This window comes from Xylocopa sonorina, chromosome 15 (genome assembly GCF_050948175.1).
Source record: "Xylocopa sonorina isolate GNS202 chromosome 15, iyXylSono1_principal, whole genome shotgun sequence".
Taxonomy (NCBI): Eukaryota; Metazoa; Arthropoda; class Insecta; order Hymenoptera; family Apidae; genus Xylocopa; species Xylocopa sonorina.
Genome location: NC_135207.1, coordinates 2,559,241 through 2,581,213, shown reverse-complemented (window position 1 = coordinate 2,581,213; position 21,973 = coordinate 2,559,241). Strand labels below are relative to the sequence as shown.

The 21,973-nt window shown below is 34.6% G+C and overlaps 1 protein-coding gene across 2 annotated transcripts in view; it reads left to right on the top strand.

The window, feature by feature from the left end:
• The window catches only part of LOC143430766 (uncharacterized), a 46,591-nt gene extending 26,006 nt beyond the window's left edge, over positions 1-20,585 (top strand). Inside the window, exons 2-3 of one of the 2 annotated variants that reach the window (XM_076907182.1) lie at positions 13,922-14,010; positions 20,264-20,585. In XM_076907182.1, coding sequence (XP_076763297.1) covers positions 13,953-14,010; positions 20,264-20,403 — 198 coding nt within the window. In that variant the 5' untranslated portion in view covers positions 13,922-13,952 and the 3' untranslated portion in view covers positions 20,404-20,585. Of the gene's footprint in view, positions 1-13,921; positions 14,011-20,257 lie in introns of both variants that reach the window. The other variant, XM_076907181.1, reaches the window with a different exon arrangement.
• The last annotated feature ends 1,388 nt before the right edge of the window (positions 20,586-21,973 follow it).

The window sequence follows — 21,973 nt, the reverse complement described above, 5'->3', positions numbered from 1 at the left end:
AAAATTAAAATTTTATTATTATTAAACCTATTAAATTAGAAAACATCAAATGTGAAAAAGTCAAGTACCATCTAGAACTGCTATGGCTAAAATTCTTCTGTTCAAAAATAGCTATTACCTTTCTCAGTCGCACTCTCTAACAGTTATCGATAATATTAAATGGAAATAAAGGGTGCTGAAGTTCCACAGTGCCTGTACACCACTGAAAATACCTTGCTCGTCACGAGGTATGTTTCTACAACGCCAAGATCGCACTGATTCCACTCTCGTCCCAGGATACTACGTGCAATCATTCAGCCAAGCTCTCACCTGTTCTCCAAAGACGTAAAACATGATCGAAAAATTTTTCTCGTGCACAAGATGAGACTAGCTTGACCCAGAAAAGACTAAGACCTTTAACAAACCAAACTGGACTCACCACTTTTATCACTATGGATAAATAATCGATTGTAACCCCTCAGACTCATCAATTCGTAATCCTACCATATTTTTGGATTTATTTATGTGAATTAGTCCTCTTAAAGTAACGTTCAATTCGTGTAAAACTAAAAGACGAAGTGTTCTATCGCAAACGACTTCGAAACGAAACCATCTTCCATCTTATGCGAACGTTTTGGGGTCTGATTTATGGGCTTGCTTACTTCCCTTGGGCGAGTGATATGGAGCAGACCCAAATACGCGTGGGAATCGACGAACAGGGTGAAACTTGCCCAAGAAGAGTACATTTCTCTTTTACGTGGACTCGAATCCAGTTTCAGTATCCTACTCAATATTGATGGCTCGCGAATGATCATAAAATTAAGATTAGAAAATACCAAAACATTGTTACCACAATTTCAAACTTTCCTTTGAAAAATAAGAAATATAATCAACACCTGAGATTTGCTCTAGCGTTGCTTGAAAATGTTCAAACTTAAAGAGCATTTCAATTAATAATAAACTTAAAACTTTCCTTTGAAAAAAAAATATAATCAACACCTGAGATTTGCTCTAGCGTTGCTTGAAAATGTTCAAACTTAAAGAACATTTCAATTAATAATAAATTTAAAACTGCTTTGAAAAAAAAAAGAAATATAATCAACACCTGAGATTTGCTCTAGTGTTGCTTAAAATATTCCAAACTTGCAGAACGTTACAATTAATAATAAATTTAAAACTTTGCTTTGAAAAAGAAATATGATCGACACTTGAGATTTGCTCTAGCGTTGCGTAAAAATTTCCGAATTTAAAGAGCGTTCAAATTAATAATAAATTTAAAACTTTCTTTTGTAAAAAAAAAATATAATCAACACCACAGATTTGCTCTGAGCGTTGTTTGAAAATTTCCAAACTTAAGGAGCGTTCCGATTAATAATAAATTTAAAACTTTCCTTTGAGAAAAAAAAGTATAATCAACACCCGAGGTTTACTCTAGCGTTGCTTGAAAATTTCCAAACTTAAAGAGCGTTGCGATTAATAATAAATTTAAAATATTTCTTTGAAAAGAAAGAATATAATCAATAACGGATTTGCTCTAGCGTTGCTTAAAAATTCCCAAATTTAAAGAGTATTCCAATTAATAATAAATTTAAAACTTTACTTTGAAAAAAAAGAATATAATCAACACCTGAAATTTGATCTAAGCGTTGCGTAAAAATTTCCAAACTTAAAGAGCGTTACAATTAATAATAAATTAAAAACTTTGCTTTGAAAAAAAAAATATGATCGACACTTGAGATTTGCTCAAACATAAAGAACATTCCGAATAATAATAAATTTAAAACTTTCCTTTGAAAAAAAAGAGTATAATCAACACTTCAAGTTTGCTCTGAGCGTTGTTTGAAAATGTTCAAACTTAAAGAGCATTCTAATTAATAATAAAAATTTAAAACTTTCTTTTGTAAAAAAAAAATATAATCAACACCACAGATTTGCTCTGAGCGTTGTTTGAAAATTTCCAAACTTAAGGAGCGTTCCGATTAATAATAAATTTAAAACTTTCCTTTGAAAGATAAGAAATATAATCAATACCTAAGATTTGCTCTAGTGTTGTGTGAAAATTTCCAAACACAAAGAACATTACGATTAATAATAAAATTAAAACTTTCCTTCGAAAAATAAGAGATATAATCAACACCTGAGATTTGCTCTAGCGTTGCTTGAAAATCTCCAATCTTAAAGAACGTTCCAATTGATAATAAGTTTAATACTTTCTTTTAAAAAAAAAAGAATATAATCAACACCTGAAATTTGCTCTGACCATTGCTTGAAAATCTTCAATCTTAAAGAATATTCTTAAAAAGTTTCGAAAACACAGCTGGATGGAATACGAAATCGCCAGCCCCCAAAAGAAATTGCTGGACGACTCGATCCACGCTCGCGATCCTTCAGAAACGTCGCCTGCCAAACTTGTCCCAATTCCGTCGGTTCTGTTCCAAAGCTTCTAATTATATCGCGGCCAGAGGCGACGACGCCTTATTTCCTTCGCGTCGAATCGACCGCCTATCGATTTCCATTACGCTCGAAACGGACGAGGAGCGCGATCGGGAAGCGACGACGGACAGCGTCGCGTTAACAGCGACGAGTATCGACTCTCAACGACAATGGCTCGACCGTTTGCTAGCCGCGAAACAACAGAGTTAAACCACAGTATACAGTAGCGCAACTTGCCCAATTTTGTGTTACAAAATTTAATGCGCATGCGCGAAACAGGGCATCGAATCGCAGTGCCATCTGAACTTCTGCCTCGCTTGCTCTTTAGTTTTTCTTTCTCTCTCTTTCTTAGCAAACAAAAAGACGATTGAATATCTAACCAAACCTGAAGCTGAATTTCGAGGGAATATTCAATATCTGTTGAAAGCTGCTTGAAAGCGTTGAAGCACGTTCAAGCTATTTCGAAGATTTTAAAAATATGATATCTTCGTTTTTTTTCATTAATGAAACCTTTACTCTTAAGATATTATATGTTTGTTACCGATATATTTGTATACATAGGTATTAAGTATATATGAAATAACTTTAAAATAAATTTTAAAATAAAATATACAATGTATAATATATTTTTTGTATTTTTCATTATATTTTTTCTTGTTTATCTTGTATAATATTTATGTTCTTACGTTTTTATAGTTATAGTAACATGTGTATTTTATATTTTTTCGATTTTTGCATTCTTTCCTTGTTTTTCAGTGTATTAGAAATAATACATTTATTATTTTTATTAAATTTTGATTAACTAAACGTAAAAATAAGTTGGCCAGATAGAGAGTAAAAAAATGCAAGTGAGATTGAAATCCAGGTGGCACTGCGATTAGGTAGCTTCTGTCGCGCATGCGCACTCAATTTTATGGTGCACCGACATCAAAGGTGCCGACAGAGAGTTTCGCTACTGTATACTGTGATTATATCGCGGCCAGAGGCGACGACGCCTTATTTCCTTCGCGTCGAATCGACCGCCTATCGATTTCCATTACGCTCGAAACGGACGAGGAGCGCGATCGGGAAGCGACGACGGACAGCGTCGCGTTAACAGCGACGAGTATCGACTCTCAACGACAATGGCTCGACCGTTTGCTAGCCGCGAAACAACAGAGTTTAACGCGAGACGTCGACTCGCGCGATTATTGCGGATGACAAAAGACGCGGAGGCTAATCGCGCGTTCTCCAACCGGCGCCACGCGTTTGCTGTACGCGCGCCGCCATCTGGCGAAGTAGAGGACGAGAGGAGGATATAACTTGTTGCGTCCGTTCTGGCACAGTCGAAGAGCAAGCAATCTACCTGAGTGGACGTTGACGCGTTCCTTCGACGGCTTCCTCTGTAGTGACTTGCAAATGAGTGGCAGAATCGAAGTTGTGCGTCGATTGGATTGTTCAGACTCTGGAATAGTTCAAATATTCTTATGTAATTAAAGGCGTGTAGAATGTGCGTTATCAATTCAAATGATAAATTTATCTTTATAAAAATAGAATTCAGAGGATTCTCTATTGTTCTTTACTGACTAACGCGTTCTTTCGATAGTTTCCTCTGAAGTAACTTGCAAATGAGTGGCAGAATCGAAGTTGTGCGTCGATTGGATTGTTGAGACTCTGGAATAGTTCAAATATTCTTATGTAATTAAAGGCGCATAGAATATGCGTTATCAATTTAAATGATAAATGAGGATTTTCTATTGTTTTTTTATTAACTAACGCGTTCTTTCGACGGATTCCTCTGAAGCGAGTTGCAAATGAGTGGCAGAATCGAAGTTGTGCGTCGATTGGATTGTTGAGACGCTGGAATAGTTCAAATATTCTTATGTAATTAAAGGCGCATAGAATATGCGTTATCAATTCAAATGATAAATGAGGATTTTCTATTATTTTTTTACTAACTAACGCGTTCTTTCGACAGTTTCCTCTGAAGCGACTTGCAAATGAGTGGTGGAATCGAAGTTGTCGTGGGTCGATTGAATTGTTGAGGCTTTGGAATAGTTCAAATATTATTACGTAATCAAAGATGCGTAGAACGTACGTTATCAATTCAAGTGATAAACTTTTCTTTGAAAAAAAGGAATTCAGAGGATTCTCTATTGTTTTTTACTGACTAACGCGTTCTTTCGATAGTTTCCTCTGAAATGACTTGCAAGTGAGTTAACTTGCAAACGGTTAAAATATAAATTACATTAGCAAACGATACGCGTAGAACGTGCGTTGTCAATTCGAGTGATAAACGAGAATTCTCTATTGTTTTTTTTTACTAACTAACGCGTTTTTTCGACAGTTTCCTCTGTAGTGACTTGCAAATGAGTGGCAAAATCGAAGTTGTCGAGGGTCGATTGGATCGTCGAGACTCTGGAACGGTTCAAATATTATTACGTAACCAAAGGATACGCGTTCTTTCAACAGTTTCCTCTGAAGTAACTTCCAAATGAGTGGCGGACTCGAAGTTGTGGAGAATCGATTGGATTGTTGAGACTCTGAAACGGTTCAAATATTATTACATCACCAAAGGATACGCGTAGAACGTGCGTTGTCAATTCAAGTGATAAATGGGGATTCTCTCTTATCTTTTGTCGATTTTTTTTCAAGAATTATGTAGGCAACAGAGGATAAATGAGAAGTTTAGGGTCTACGTGCTCGATAACGGCGACGATTGGGACGATGACGGGTTTTATAGTACGGACTTACTGCCTTAGCTACCAGAAAGGGACCAAAATGGGGTCCAAGCGAGGTGGGTATCATAAAACTTGGTCATCGTCAGATAGTAAGCGTTTCTGGGAATATCTAATTGGCTAAGAAGGTCAACGCCTACTGGCGAGGATAAAGTTACAAAGCGTAGACGAAAAGAGCAGAGACACAGATTAAAAAAAAATATATAGAAGAGAGTAGAGTTGTATTATAGCGTTAGGAATATATCATTTTATAGAAGAACACTGTGTGCTATCTTTGAAGTGCCTTTCTGCGAATCCCTTGAGCCCAACTGACTCACCTTTTGCGTATATCATCACCAACAATTTTTTATTTCCTTTTTATTTTAGTAGAAGTGAATGATTTCAGTATTCAGAATTTGAAGCTTATTCGTTCGAGTGCTGTGTTTAGAATTTGAAGCTTATTCGTTCGAGTGCTATGTTTTGTTGTTTCCCAATCGAAAATCGTCAAAATCCTTTGAGCTCGATCGACAATATCCTTTCCTTTTGCGTATATCATCACCTACAATTTTTTATTTCCTTTTTATTTTAGTAGAAGTGAATGATTTCAGTATTCAGAATTTAAAGCTTATTCGTTCGAGTGCTGTGTTTAGAATTTGAAGCTTATTCGTTCGAGTGCTATGTTTTGTTGTTTCCCAATCGAAAATCGTCAAAATCCTTTGAGCTCGACCGACAATATCCTTTCCTTTTGCGTATATCATCACCAACAATTTTTTATTTCCTTTTTATTTTAGTAGAAGTGAATGATTTCAGTGTTCAGAATTTGAAGCTTATTCGTTCGAGTGCTGTGTTTAGAATTTGAAGCTTATTCGTTCGAGTGCTGTGTTTAGAATTTGAAGCTTATTCGTTCGAGTGCTGTTTTGTTGTTTCCCAATCGAAAATCGTCAAAATCCTTTGAGCTCGACCGACAATATCCTTTGCTTTCGCGTATATCATCGCCTACAATTTTTTATTTCCTTTTTATTTTGGTAGATGATAGAATGATTTCAGTATTCAGAATTCGAAGCTTATTCGTCCGAATGCCGCGAGTTTTTTGTTGCTTCTCAATCGAAAATGGTCAAACAGCGCGATAACGCTTGTCTTACATCGCGTCTGAAAATGCCAAGCAGCGCGATTGAACTGTTTTTTTTGTGTGTATCTAACACTGAATGGTAACTGTAAAGTCAGACATCGATAAAAACCGAGCATGCTGTGATTGTGGGCTTCACAGCCTAGAGCGTCGACACTTTTGAACGCAAGGAAGCACGATCGCGTCGCTTGGCATTCAAACGGATATGGGTTAACGTCCATTATGGGTGAATAGTGAGTGCAGTTTTCTGTAACATCAAAAGCAAAGAGATGCAAATTTTTTATTTAGTTAAAAGAGATTAATTATTAAAAGTATAACATGTAATATTTAATTCATTATTCATCATTCATTATTCATGGATTGTTAGTTTCTTACTGAATTAAAACCATTATCGTTATCTTTACCATTATTATTATTATTATGCATATATTGTTCAGTAAATAATAAAAGAAATATGCACATATACACATAGAATTGCTAGAAAGCATATAAAAAAGTATGATGCAGTTGAATACCGTTATAATTTAACTCTAATTAATATCTACTTCATGCAGGTATTATACTTCAGAAATGTACATATATACGTATAGAATTGCTAGAAAGGATATAAAAAAGTATGATGCAGTTGAATACTGTTATAATTTAACTCTAATTAATATATTTATCTAGTTTATGCTTCTGACTTATAGTATCTATCGAAATTGCACTAAAATCGAGTAGTCAATCGTTAAACCAAATAACTCTTGTATTATACAGAAATTGTTCACTGTTTTCAACTGTTTGCCAAAGTATTTTTGTTGTTCCTTTGGCAAATGAGATAATTATGGTATACATAATGTGTGGCATTTAATTCATGTAATGCAAATATGTTTTTCGATGAATCTTAATTAACGAATTAACAATTTCACTCTGTGTTTCATACTACTATTTTCTACTGTATCTACGACAACCAGGAATTTGGTTTAATTTTGATGAGTATAAATATGAAAAGTATTAAAAGGAAATACGTTTTATATGAAATTAAAAATCTTTAGATTCTTAGAATGAAAAGAATTAAAAATGTATTAGAAAAAAAATCATTGGTCAAAAGTATTATGAGAAATTGAAAAAGAATGTAAGATTTATTCGATACGTTGAGAGCAGACTGTAAAAGCGCAGACCAAGCACGAATTCCAGGACTCTTCGTCGAACTTCGTACACACTTCTGAATTTTTCTCATTACTTCTGAATCGCTGTTCGTCGTTAAGTAATTAATCTTCGACTGTTTTGCGAGCGCGCAGCGACCAATTTCGTCGAACTTTCATGGCCCAGAACCTGCGAATCATCCAACCCTCAGCCTCGAAGAATAAAAACTTTTCCATAAATGTAATTGAAGATTTCCCAGGGACTCGCTCTCACGCGAACAATTAAATTCTCCAAGTTGGAAGCGCATCCACACGGATCAGCCTGAATGGATAAATGTACAGAGGAAGGTAGAGTCTCGTGAATTTCTTTTTACTCGTGAAACTCTGAATAAGAAAAGCTTATGAAAAGAATTTCAAAAGCAATTGCACAATCTAATAAAATTATACTAAAAATAAAATTTAAATAATTCACAAAATTACATTTAATATTACTCTGTGCAATAAATAAGAAAATTTTGAAAGCAAACAGATAATAACAACAATTAATTTTGTAAAGCTGAACATTTCTCCAACCCAATAGAAATATAATACCAATTAAACGCGTTATTCTCAAATTTACAAGCTTAAATACTACAAACGTTATTTCTCTTCGTGTATTTAATTGAACAACAGCAACATTTCCAAAATTCCCAGGGAAATACCCTTTTTCACTACATCACAGTCACAGAATTTCCTGTTCACCTCCAATTATTAATTTTGTAAAGCTGAACATTTCTCCAACCCAATAGAAATATAATAACAATTAAACACGTTATTCACAAATTTACAAGCTTAAATACTACAATCATTATTCCTCTCCGTGTATTTAATTGAACAACAGCAACATTTCCAAAATTCCCAAGGAAATACCCTTTTTCACTCCATCACAGTCATAGAGTTTCCTGTTCATCCCCAATTAATTCCACTCCTCTCGATATTGCAACCCTCGTTAAAAAATTTCTCTCTTCATTCGAGTCGGGACTGCAAACAATACGTAATAAATTCTCAAACAACCCCGACCTTTCTCCACCCCTCGTGTTGCAATTCTGATCCGATCGATCCTCAGCGAACAATTTCCAAGTTAATTCGCATCGAACGCTAGTCACCGTGTGTACAATTACGTTCAATGCAGTCTTCCTTCTCTCTTTCTCTTTCTCTCTCTCTCTCTCTCTCTCTCTCTCTCTTATTCTCGCTCTTTCTCGCTTTTTTACTCTCTCTTTCTCGCTTTTTCTCTCTTTCTCGCTCTTTCACTCGCTCTTTCTCGCACTTTTACTCTCTTTTTCTTGCTTTTTCTCGCTCTTTCACTCTCTCCTTCTCGCTTTTTCTCGTTCTTTCTCTCTCTTTTTCTCACTCTTTCTCTCTCGTTCACTGTCCCAATATCAGAGAATACGCCACGTGGAAGAGATGCGAACGCTGGGCACCCTTTAGAAAAGGAAGCGTTTCTTTCTCGCTCTTTCTTGCTCTTTCACTCTCTCTTTCTCGCTTTCTCTCTCTCTCTCTCTCTCTTCCTCGCTTTCTCTCATTCACTGCCCCAATATCAGAGAGTACGCCACGTGGAAGAGATGCGAACGTTAAGCATCCCTTAGAAAAGGGAGCGTTTCTTTCTCGCTCTTTCACTCTCTCTTTCTCGCTTTTTCTCTCTTTCTCGCTATTTACTCTCTCTTTCTCACTTTTTCTCGTTCTTTCTCTCTTTCTCTCTCGTTCACTGTCCCAATATCAGGGAGTACACCACGTGGAAGAGATGCGGACGCTCGGCACCCTTTAGAAAAGGGAGCGTTTCTTTCTCGCTCTTACACTCTTTCTTTCTCGCCTTTTCTCGCTCTTTCTCTCTCTTTCTCGCTTTTCAATTCGTTGCCTACTGAAATAAAGAGTATTAGTTAACAGCAAACCCATTGAGTTATTCAGTTAGTTAGAAAACAGTCTGTCTACTAGTTGACTGATTCCAACAGTGGTTTTGTACTTTCTGCCTTTAAATTTTAATACTTCTCTAGAAGCTACTTTGTCATTCCTTCCAGTACTGCTGGTACATTTGTAGAGAAGCAATGAGGAAAGCTCTTGGTTCTAAGAATGGTAGCAACTGTGCAGTCCCAATATCTTTTTTTATATGCTTGCTGGTCCCAAATATTTTCTTTCTCGCTCTTTCTCTCTATTTCTCTCTCTCTCTCTCTCTCTCTCTCTCTCTTTCTTTCTCTCTCGTTCACTGTCCCAACATCAGAGGCTGTGCCACGTGGAAGAGATGCGAACGCTGGTCACCCCTTAGAAAAGGGAGCGTTTCGTTGAATCGATTCGTGCCAGGCTTGCACACACAAACACACACGGCCAATCCCATTCGAGGCTTTGTCAGGAAAATTGACTCGCGTTAGCCTCGCGAATTAAACTTCTTATTAGCTGGCTTAGTCGCGGAATAAATTCCACTGAATTTTGCACCAGGATCGGCTCCTACGAACGAAATCAACGAAGGCGTTCAGATATGTGTATATACAGGGTAATCGATAATTGGTGGTGCAATCGAAAGGAGGATGATTCTACGTGAAAAAATAAATCGAAAATATAGAATAACAATTTTTTATCTGAGGCTTTGTTTTCGAGATAATCGACTTTGAATTTTCGTTAAGTATGGGTGACCTTGATCATGTTATGATGTAAAGGATCTCACTGTAGATCGTTGTCTCGATTGAAATTATGTTAATAAATACTTGCAATATTATAGAAATGTTTTTCTAGCTGTCAGAGATTTTTTTTAAACCAACATTATCAAGATTGGTCATGGTGGAACAATAACTTGGCTACTAATTTTACTTATGGTGTCATATTAAATCGATTGTGTATTCTGAAGAAATCTTTTCTGAAGAAAAGTTGCGAGCAATTAAAAGAAATGATTATTGTAGTCTTTCATACATTAAAACAATTAAATGCCTTAGAAAATATTCAGAGAAATTTAATTGGATGAGCAGAATTATATTTTGTGCAGGATGGCCAATATTTTCAGCAATTTCTGTAATAATGAAATTTGTTACAAACTTCAAACTTTGTTTCAAACATTCTATTTAATTACCTGTTCATAATTTACGTGTTCCATCGAGATTTACAGTGAGATCTGTTATAACAAAATGTAATTAAAGTGCACCTGTACTTTGCGAAAATTCAAAATCGATTTTCTCGAAAACAAAACCTCGAATGAAAAATTGTTATTCCATATTTTCGACTTATTTTTTTATTTAACTCAATTGTACACGAAAATTTCGATGAAAATGTTATGAAAATAAGTTGTTTGGTTATCGAAGGAATTTTATTCGATTTAAGTTCGAAATTGGTTTATTTGATATCGTTAAATAGATATTTACGTGGACAAAAGCGTAAAAAATCTTGAAGATGTGAAAGATATTTAATTAAATGAAGTTAATTTTTTTTAAATTGAATAAATAATTGCTTAATAAAGAAAATTGTGATTTGTATCTTGTACTTTCGAGGCAGTGCGATTCTTTAATATTTATTTATTTATATTTCTCGTTTAGTTTTGTACTTACTTAATATCTATACTTTTATTTTGTATCTAACTTCTTAAATAGAAATTACATCCATCTATTATAACTTTTGTAACCAGTATTGAAACACTTGCAAACTCCATTAACTTGCATCGCGTATAACGACCCCTTTTTTAAGTTAAACACTTGTACGTAATGGAGTTACTTTTTGCTTCCTTCCACATCGTAAGAAGACCTTAAAAAAAAAGAAATGGAATAATAGCATTTTCTTATCAGAGTAAATACAAATTAAAACTTTGATATATCAGTTACCAATATGGAAAAAATAAATTCTCTAAATTAGTTAAAAAAGTCTCTAAATTAGTTACTTATTTAGCAATACTACACAGCCAGTCATAAACCTAGTTAATGATATACTTAGCTCAGGTTTAAATCAATGAGAGTATTATGCATGTACCATATAAATAATTTATACCTTTTAATGTTGGTCTTACATACGCGTTTCTTAATTTTCTAAGTAATTAATCTCTCGCTTTTCCTTATTGCCTTCATTATGGTCACGTTAAACTGAAGCAATTGAAATTTTCTAATTTTTTTCAAAACATCCAACAGTCAACTTTGGTGAACCGATTTTCTTATTTTTCTAAATAATTAATTAATTTCTCACTTTTTCTCATTGCTTTCACTATGTTCACGTTAAGCTACAGCTATTGCGATTTTCTAATTTTTTTCAAAACATCCAACAGTCAACTTTGGTGAACCAACTTTTTTATTTTTCTAAGTAATTAATTTCTGACTTTTTCTCATTGCTTTCACTATGTTAACGTTAAGCTAAAGCAATTACAATTTCCTAATTTTTTTCAAAACATCCAACAGTCAACTTTGGTGAACCAATTTTCTTATTATTCTAAGTAATTAATCTACAAATCTAAGTATTAATCTTTTCCAAGTAATTAAACTAAAGCAATTACAATTTCCTAATTTTTTTCAAAACATCCAACAGTCAACTTTGGTGAACCGATTTTCTTATTTTTCTAAATAATTAATTAATTTCTCACTTTTTCTCATTGCCTTCACTATGTTCACATTACACTAAACCAATTGCAATTTCCTAATTTTTTTTAAAACATTCAACAGTCAACTTTGGTGAACCAACATCCACCTTACATTTTCATGAAGCAACTATTATAAGAATTTTGTGTCTACAGAGTAAATAAAAATAGAAATAATTCTCTTAGCTAACATATAATGGAAAATGTAACCCAGTTGCCTCTTAAATAAATTTAATTCCATAGCATTAGCACTGAAATTTTCGCAAAATAAATATCTGTACTTCTGAAAGATCCTCATCTTCGACTATCTCAAAGTTCTTGAGAAGTAGTTCTTGAGAAGTAGTTGAGAACTCAAGATCCAACGTATTACCTTTGATATTCAATAATTTCCAAGATATTAATAAAATACTTTCAGTGCAATGCATAGAGTGCTGCTTGTACGTGTAGACGTTCCTAATATAACCGTCTTTGGTGTGGTAGTCTTCGTCGAACTTGACTATCGAAAATATCGAGTGGCTGACGGGCCAACAGCGATATCGGTTTCAGCATCTATAGGACGTCCCAGCTAAATAAAAATAAGGGTACTATTGGGCTGTACGTATATATTTCTGGCCACCTTACGGTGCTGGCTAACCCTTATCCAAAATTATCGAATAAATTGATTTTTAGATAGAATATAAAACGATGCTCTGCAACTTTAAACTCACTCACAACCATGTTTTAACTCTTTAGCTACGGATATCTTTAACAAAGTTGATTGAAAAGTAATATAAAAATAAGCATATAGATTCTAATCTTTTATTATTAAACTGATATTCAGTTTTAAAAGAGTTTCTTTATTCTATTTATTTTATTTTTATTTTAGTGGTATATAAAGCATAGGCACTGTTTGGTATTACCAAAAATTAACATGTTAGAGGGTTAATAAATGATAAAATAAATTCTTTTGATATGAGATGCTCTGTTATAAAGTAAAATTAATTATTTTAGCCTAATTCTCACGTTAGATTTCAATAATACGCTTAACAGCCACTTTCAAGGACCTTCTTATAATTATATCTAACATAAATTAATTTTAAATAAAAATTTAATTATAGTAATAATAATAATTATGGAGTCGTTATTGTTGAATGCTAACTCATTAATCTCATGAGCCACAGCCATAATTACTATCTTTTGTAAATACGAATTTACCTTAAATATTACTCATTCCTTGCATTGCTTCTATCCTATCTCTCATCCTTGACTCTTGGCTATCTCCACAACCTTTGAAATTATCCAAGTCCCTTAGAAATTCCTTAAATGCCAGACTCGAAGACCAAAGTCAGCTTTTTCATGTTAAGAATTCCGTTAAGAAAAGAATTCTGTTAAGAAAGAATTCCAAATTTACATTAAGAAACCACGTATCTTGTGAATAAACCTTTCTGTGGAATTATAAAGCGTTGTACTTGATTCCTTCGACGCTGTTCATCTCAGAATTCAACATTACTTTGCTAGAATTCTCGTTTTCCTTATTATTATTATATTCATATTTCTAAAAGATCTTCAAATTTTATATTTCATTGTTAGAGCTAAAAAAAAACCGCATTGTGCATTCATTAAAAATCATAGCGTTGTTGAATAATTCCAATAACCACATATCTTGTGAATAAACCTTTCTGTGGAATTATCAAGCGTTGTACTTAATACCTTCGACGCTGTTCATCTCAGAATTCAACATTACTTTGCTAGAATTCTCGTTTTCCTTATTATTATTATATTCATATTTATAAAAGATCTTCAAATTTTATATTTCATTGTCAGAGCTAAAAAAAAAGCGCATTGTGCATTCATTAAAAATCATAGCGTTGTTGAATAATTCCAATAAACAACAAAATCTCAACCAGTTATTCATCCTTACTCGAGAAACCACTGCAGTCGACACGCGCGACTCGATTTATCGCCCATCGCCAGGAAAACAAAAGACAAAAGTATCGAATAATTGCAGGTTGCAACGCGGCAAGCAAAACAACGCAGAGATGCCTGTAGGCGGACGGGTCGCTGGCAAAGTTGGGATTTACAGCTCCCATTACAATGGTAATGTAAACAGGGATATTGGACTGTTACGTGTCTCGCGCATGTGCACTGCTCGTTTGCCACGCTTCCAAGCTTATTAACCTTCGATAATCGTTCGACATTTGCATATCCATAACGGCCAGAACTAATCATTTGTCGAGCAGTAACGCGCGTACGGTAAAACCTGCTTTTGTGCGGTCCTTTATGCGATTTTGCTTTTGTGCGACTTTTTCGTGCGATTTATGAATCTCGAAACTATGAATCACGAAACAAATCAATTGAAATCCCATCTTCGAGCGACGAAAGCGATTTTGGACCAATTCGTCAGAAGAAGTTGCGCGTTTTGGATCACGACGAGCAGCAGCAAACTATTTAATGCAATTTGAAAACTTCTCCGTGTGTTTTTTCAAATTTTTCCAGGTATAATTTAATTATTTCATTTAATTGAAGGCATTCTCCCATCTATCTCGTAAATAATTGGCACGATTCTTTTTATGCGATCCCTATCCAGCGCACAAAAACAGGTTTTACCGTATAAATGAACTTGAATGAATTTTATTTATTATTCAACTCTTAATATTTCTTTTTCGTATGATAGAAAGTATAACAATCAACTGCGTGTAATGGTACAACACAAGTTTTAAGATAGAACTCAACGTGTGCAGACCAAATACAGTAAAACCTGTTTTTGTGCGGTCCTTTATGCGATTTTATTTTTGTACGATTTGTTTTGTGCGACTTTTTTCGTGTGATTTATTTTTATGCGATTTGTTTTGTGCGACTTTTTTCGTGTGATTTATTTTTATGCGATATCTGAATCTTAGAACTATGAATCAAAAAACAAATCAATTGAAATCCCATCTTCAAGCGACGAAAGCGATTTTGGACCAATTCGTCAGAAGAAGTTGCGCGTTTTGGATCACGACGAACAGCAGCAAACTATTTATTGCAATTTGAAAACTTCTCGACGCATATGTACAATGAAGAATGAAATGTTTTTACAATTTCTCCAGGTATAATTTAATTATTTCATTTAATGGAAAGCATTCTCTCATCTATTTCGTAAATAATTCATGTGTTTTCTAAGTGCGACTTTTTTTATGCGGTCCCTGTCTGTAGCATAAAAAAATTTTAGGTATTATATCGTGCAAAGTTGTTTATTGTATGTAAATATTAGTAAAATTTGCAAATATTTTTTGTACGATTTCTTTTATGCGGTCAAAACCAGGTTTTACTGTATTGAGCAAGATGATCGCGAAAATTTCTGTCCCACGATCTGATTCTCTGTTTCGACGAACGATCGTGGGTCGTTTCGATGTACAACGGCGTCGTTTCATCCGTTTAATTCGCTTCCAGGGGGGAATATTCGGTAAACTATTTGATACAGTCGTGAAACAGAGTTTCTGCGATTAAATTCCAAAGTTTACCGTTGGCGCGTGTATTCTTTCATTTTATGGCTGACACGAATGTTTAACTGCGCTGAAGCTGAAGTGGAAATTGAAAAGAACGTGTTCATGTGCGAGAAATAATTACTTCTGGTCAATATAATTGTCCAGCTGTTGAATTAATATGTACAGTAAATATGAAATGCACTTGTGCGCTGCTTTTTTTTTATTGCTTTGCATATTGATTATAATCGCATTCGAGAAATGTGTACATTAAATTTTCTGTTATTTGAGAGATTAAAACTGATACTTGGAGAAAGGCTAAAAAACTCAACTAATATTTAGAGAAAGTCTCAGCTTTTTATATATCATTTTCTATTAATTTGGTTCTTTTCTTTAGTTAAGTTTGTTCTGACAATATCCTCATCAGATTGCAAAAATTATAATAATATAATTTCTGTGAAACGTCCTTTATTTCTGAAAACTGAAATGGTTGCATCAACTTTTTAATAGCATTTGCACATTGAAATTCATTAAAAATCAGTATGATATAAATTTTTGTGTAGACAAATAACATATTTCTCACAATGCCTGGCTTGCAGCACTCTTATTTCCATTACTTTTTATACAACACCCTATAGTATAAAAATAATTTCACTATTGATTACAAACTTTTATATATTGCAACAAAATTCTTAATTTCTAATGAAAATTGCTTTTCAGAGAAAGAAGAAACATTGTCTTCTAGAAATGCTATGAAATTCTAAAACTTCGATCAAACAAAATGAATTTAATTAATTTTAGATCTAGCCAACAATATATCAAAGTTTATGCATCTTTGCTTTACAACTGTTTTTTTATTTTTCAATAAGTAATTATACATTTTGAACTTTTTAAAATCTATAAAAACGGTAAATACGTCTCCAATGACATTAATCTTTATATAGGTAACCCTCCTATAACACGGTAGTTAGGTTCCTAAAAAATACCATGTTTTGTAAAACCGTGTTGTATGAGACCTAGAGTTACTACAAAAAGGGCAGTTACGTTCCAAAAACTTATTAAAAACAGTAAATAGTTCTTTTTAATTCTACACAAACAACTTAATTTTTATTAAAAATATAAATTTACGTATAACACAAAGCAAAAAAGAAACAAAAAATATTATTTTAATCTAACGCAACTCTAATTTAATGAATTTCTTCGTCGTCACTGCTCAGTGTAATCAAGTGAAAACGTTTTTTCACTTTCAGAACTTTTTTCTTTATTTAAAGTCTTTGTATCTTCTCCCCTCTTAAAAAAATCTGTAATTGTACTCTGCTTGCTGGTTCTTACCAGGTAATTGTAAATTTCTCTGTATGGAGCTAGACAATTTTGCAGCTCCATTTTGAATTTTCGACTTCTTTCAGTGGAAGGATCTGTATTCAAGAAAAATGACTCGAGATTTTCAGCTAAGCTTAGGCCTTCTTGTAATTTTTTTAACGTTAAATTATTAACCGCAGAATCTTTAGGACAGCAAGCCTCGTCGCGGCTGTAGAAGTGCAGTGTTGTGCAAAGGTTCTTGCAGTTCTCTTATCGTGTTATAGCGAAACCGTGTTGTAGGAGGGATCCTGCAATTTACAAATCGTGTTATAACGAGACTGTGTTATGAGATGCAGTGTTGTGCAAAGGTTTTTGCAGTTTTCTGATCGTGTTATAGCGAAACTGTTTTGTACGAGGGTTCCTGCCATTTACGAATCGTGTTATAGCGAAACCATATTATAGGATGCCGTGTTGTAAGAGGGTTCTCTCAATTTACGAGTCGTGTTAAAGAGAAACCGTGTTATGAGATGCAATGTTGTGCAAAGGTTTTTGCAGTTTTCTTATCGTGTTTTAGCAAAACCGTGTTGTAGGATGGTTCCTGCAATTTACAAATCGTGTTATAGCAAAACCGTGTTATAGGATGCCGTGTTGTAAGAGGGTTCTCTCAATTTACGAGTCGTGTTAAAGAGAAACCGTGTTATGAGATGCAATGTTGTGCAAAGGTTTTTGCAGGTTTCTTATCGTGTTTTAGCGAAACCGTGTTGTAGGTGGGATCCTGCAATTTACAAATCGTGTTATAACGAAACCGTGTTATGAGATGCAATGTTGTGCAAAGGTTTTTGCAGTTTTCTGATCGTGTTTTAGCGAAACCGTGTTGTAGGAGGGTTCCTGCAATTTACAAATCGTGTTATAGCAAAACCGTGTTACGAGATGCCGTGTTGTATGAGCGCTACCTGCATATGTATCATCCTTCTCTGAAAAACAGAACTGTGCGTCCCATCGCAGCACGAACGCTCATCAATTTGCAACCAGAACGACTCGACCAGTAAAGGTCGTTGTCGATTTAACACCGCACACAATAAACGGTTACTTGATTACGTATCGATACGCTCGCATCGAGGGGTGTGTGCGTGATGGAGCCATTCGTCTCTCGTTTACTGTGCGCGCCACGTGCATCGCGTTCAATTGCGAGTTGCAAATTCATCGCATCACACGGGTTTTCAGGTCGATACGTTATCAACGCACCGACGCATGCATTCAGCAGGATCGAAGGGAGGCTCAGCTTAAAATACGTTTAACACACGTTCGCGCAAACGACGCCTATAGCCGTCCCTGGCGATATTCAGGCAAACGACGGCTACGGTCGTCGCGCATGTTTTAATCAATGAGAAAAGAACAGAACAGCGTTAGTACGAAGTGTACTGACACATACACTTGTTAACACTTTGACGCACATTTTCGACTTTACGATCGCCCTCAGAAACACTTGTTTTTTTGTTTATGACTGCCAGACGTGATCGGATGTAAGTTGTATGTTTGGAAGTAAAGATTATCACATTTTGCCACAGTTTTTCCCAGAAAACTTTCGACGGCTATAATCGTCATTTCCTCGGCACGTCATTTTTCTATTCTCGAAGCAGATGACGGCTATAACCGTCGTGACAGGATTATACGGCATTTGCTTTACTAATTCATTGTATTTACTTGACTCATGAAAAAATGCTTACAGAATAAATGGTTCGTCTTCACAGAATCATCTTTCGATTGCGTGAACTGAAATCGACTAAACTTTTGGTACGACTGTTATAGCAGTCATTTGTCTCTAGATACTCAAATGTTACGAAGAGGAAAAAAAACAACTAATATGCTGTGTGGTATGCTGTCACTTTTTTTCTAGACGCGTTACTCAATAATTTAACAAGTGTATGTGTTAGTACACTTCGTACTAACGCTGTTCTTTTTTTGTTGATTAAAATGTGCACGACGGCTATAACCGTCATTTGCGTACATATCGTGGAACATACGTTAACTTGGAAACGCTACTATTCTAACTTTTTGTTTGCCCATTTCATACAATGCAAAAATAGAGAAAGTATTGATTTTTGACGTAGACTAATAAAAAGATTCAAATACAATACGTATTTGTTTATTTTTTATTTTTATAACAATTATTGCGCCTTCGAATAGATTTTATTTTTAGCCCAACAAGTTTAGTTAACTTGGAAACGCTACTGTTCTAACTTTTTGTTCGTCCATTTCATCGTACGAAAATAAAGAAAGTTCTGATTTTTGACGTAGACTATTAAAAAAAGGCAAATACAATACATATTTGCTTATTTTTTATTTTTATAACAATTATTGCGCCTTCGAATAGATTTTATTTTTAACCCAACAAGTTTAGTTAACTTGGACACGCTACTATTCTAATTTTTGGTTCGTCCACTTTATCGTAAAGTATTGATTTTTGACGTAGTCTATTAAAAAAAATCAAATACTATACCTATTTGTTTATTTCCCATCTTAATAACACTTATTGCGCCTTCGAATAAATTTTATTTTTAACCCAATAAGTTTAGTTAACTTGGAAACGTTACTATCCCAACTTTTTCTTCGTCAATTTCATCGTAAAGTATTGATTTTTGGCGTAGACTAATAAAAAAAAATCAAATACAATACCTATTTTCATTATACAAAAATAAAAAAAAAAAATCAAATACAATACCTATTTGTTTATTTTCCATCTTAATAACACTTATTGCGCCTTCGAATAGATTTTATTTTTAACCCAACAAGTTTAGTTAACTTGGATATGCTACTATTGTAATCATTTGTTCGTCCATTTCATCCTACAAAAATAGAGAAAGTATTGATTTTTGACGTAGTCTATAAAAAAAAAGAATCAAATACTATACCTATTTGTTTATTTCCCATCTTAATAACATTTATTGCACCTTCGAATAGATTTTATTTTTAACCCAACAAGTTTAGTTAACTTGGAAACGTTACTATCCTAACTTTTTGTTCGTCCAATTCATCGCACAAAACTAAAAAAAGTATCGATTTTCGACGTAGTCTATAAAAAGAAAATCAAATACAATACCTATTTGTTTATTTTCCATCTTAATAATACTTATTGCGCCTTTGAATTGATTTTATCTTTAACCCAACAAATTTAATTAACTTGGAAATGCTACTATTGTAATTCTTTGTTCGTCCATTTCATCCTACAAAAATAGAGAAAGTATTGATTTTTGACGTAGTCTATAAAAAAAAATCAAATACTATACCTATTTGTTTATTTTCCATCTTAATAATACTTATTGCGCCTTTGAATAGATTTTATTTTTAACCCAATAAAACCCTAATTTCGCTTTAGTTAACTTGGAAACGTTACTATCCTAACTTTTTGTTCGTCCAATTCATCGCACAAAACTAAAAAAAGTATCGATTTTTAACGTAGTCTATAAAAAGAAAATCAAATACAATACCTATTTGTTTATTTTCCATCCCGTACGAATACCCCCGGTGACGAAGCCTGAGTGCAACGTGCCGATTACAAGATAAATCCAGCATGCTTTCAGGGAAAGGCTACAGTGGTATTAACGAGGAGATCATGTGGATCAGTATCGGGATGGGGATCACCATCGCAGTCCTGATCACCATCGCACTCTGCTTCATCGCCCGCGAGAAATGTAGGAAGCGACACGAGGGTTACTACACTTCCTGACGGACGCTGCCGCCGCCCTCCTGGGCCTCCTGGCCCTTCTCACCGTCGACGCCGGGCGTCTTTTTCAGCCCCACCACGTCGAGAGGCAAGCCGAGGGCGTACTACATCACCGTCTAACACCAAAATCCTGGTGACTAATGGCTCGCATTCAATTCGACCAAGTTGACGTCGCATCGCGAACGAAGGATCGAGCGACACTTGTTCTCTCTCATCGTCCTTCTCTCTCTACGATCTCTCCTTCTCCATCGTCCTTCTCTCTCTACGATTTCTCCTTCTACGATCTTCCTTCTCTCTCTACGATTTCCACTTCTTCATCGTCCTTTTCTTTCTACGATTTCTCCTTTCCTTCTTCATCGTCCTTTTGTTTCTGCGATTTCTCCTTTCCTTCTTCATCGTCCTTCTCTCTCTACGATTTCTACTTCTTCATCGTCCTTTTCTTTCTACGATTTCTCCTTCTACGATCCTCCATTGTCCACTCGTTCTTCTTGGTTCGTCTCGTCGACGCTTTCGACGAACGACAGTATCCACGTGTGCGAGCAACGGTGCGCAAGACTTACTTTATGCTCGACTTGGATGACTCTTGACGCGGTAACGATCTGAAGAATTAAGTGCGATCGCTCGAGGGAGCATCTGCCAAGCCACGATTCTGTTTCATCGACTGGATAATTTGTCTGCCCTTGATGTTTAGGAACGTTTTATGCTTCGAGTTTCCTTTTTCTGTAATAATCGAGGGTTTTCACTGTGGTAAAGTGTAAGGTTCGTACTTCTGTGGAACGGTATTTGAAGGTTTTATATGCGTATATACATGCAGAGTTTATTTTGGTGTGAGATTGCCGTGGAATTAGCTGTTGCGTACTTTGTAACTGGTAGAAACTGTTGATTGACATTTTATAGGAAGACAATGTTTAATAATACAATTTGGGGAATTGTCAGTCTGAGCAACATGAGCAACAGCAAATTCTTTTTTCTCTTTTAATATCGTTATCTTTGTTATGTGATCATTACAATCATTCTAAATTCATGTTGATTCATTGTTCTATACTAATTATTTATTATTTGGATACACAGCATAATCCAAACCACACAATTGAAACAAGTTAACATTCAACCATCCAAAGAAGTAGCAATTTTATCTAATTATATTTCCAAAATTTCAACAAAACCAACTGATTTTATTTGTTCTAATCATTTCACAATCTTTTATCAATTTATGGTAAATATTTTTCCTTCCATGGAATTTAAAAATCTAATCGAGCTAAGAAAGAAAGCAGAACGACATCGCAAAGAGTGAATCTAAATTTCTTTTGAAACCTGATATTATATCTCGTAAAGAGAAAAGAAAAAATTTCAACAATCGTTGATCGCACAGAACCAACAGATTTTATTTGTTCTAATCGTTTCACAATTTATGGTAATTCCTTCCATGGAATTTAAAAATCTAATCCAGCTAAGAAAGAAAGCAGAACGAAATCGCCAAGAGTGAATCCCAATTTCTTTTGAAACCTGATATTCTATCTCGTAAAGAGAAAAGAAAAAAGTTCCGCAGAGCCACGTGCGCCACGACTCAAGG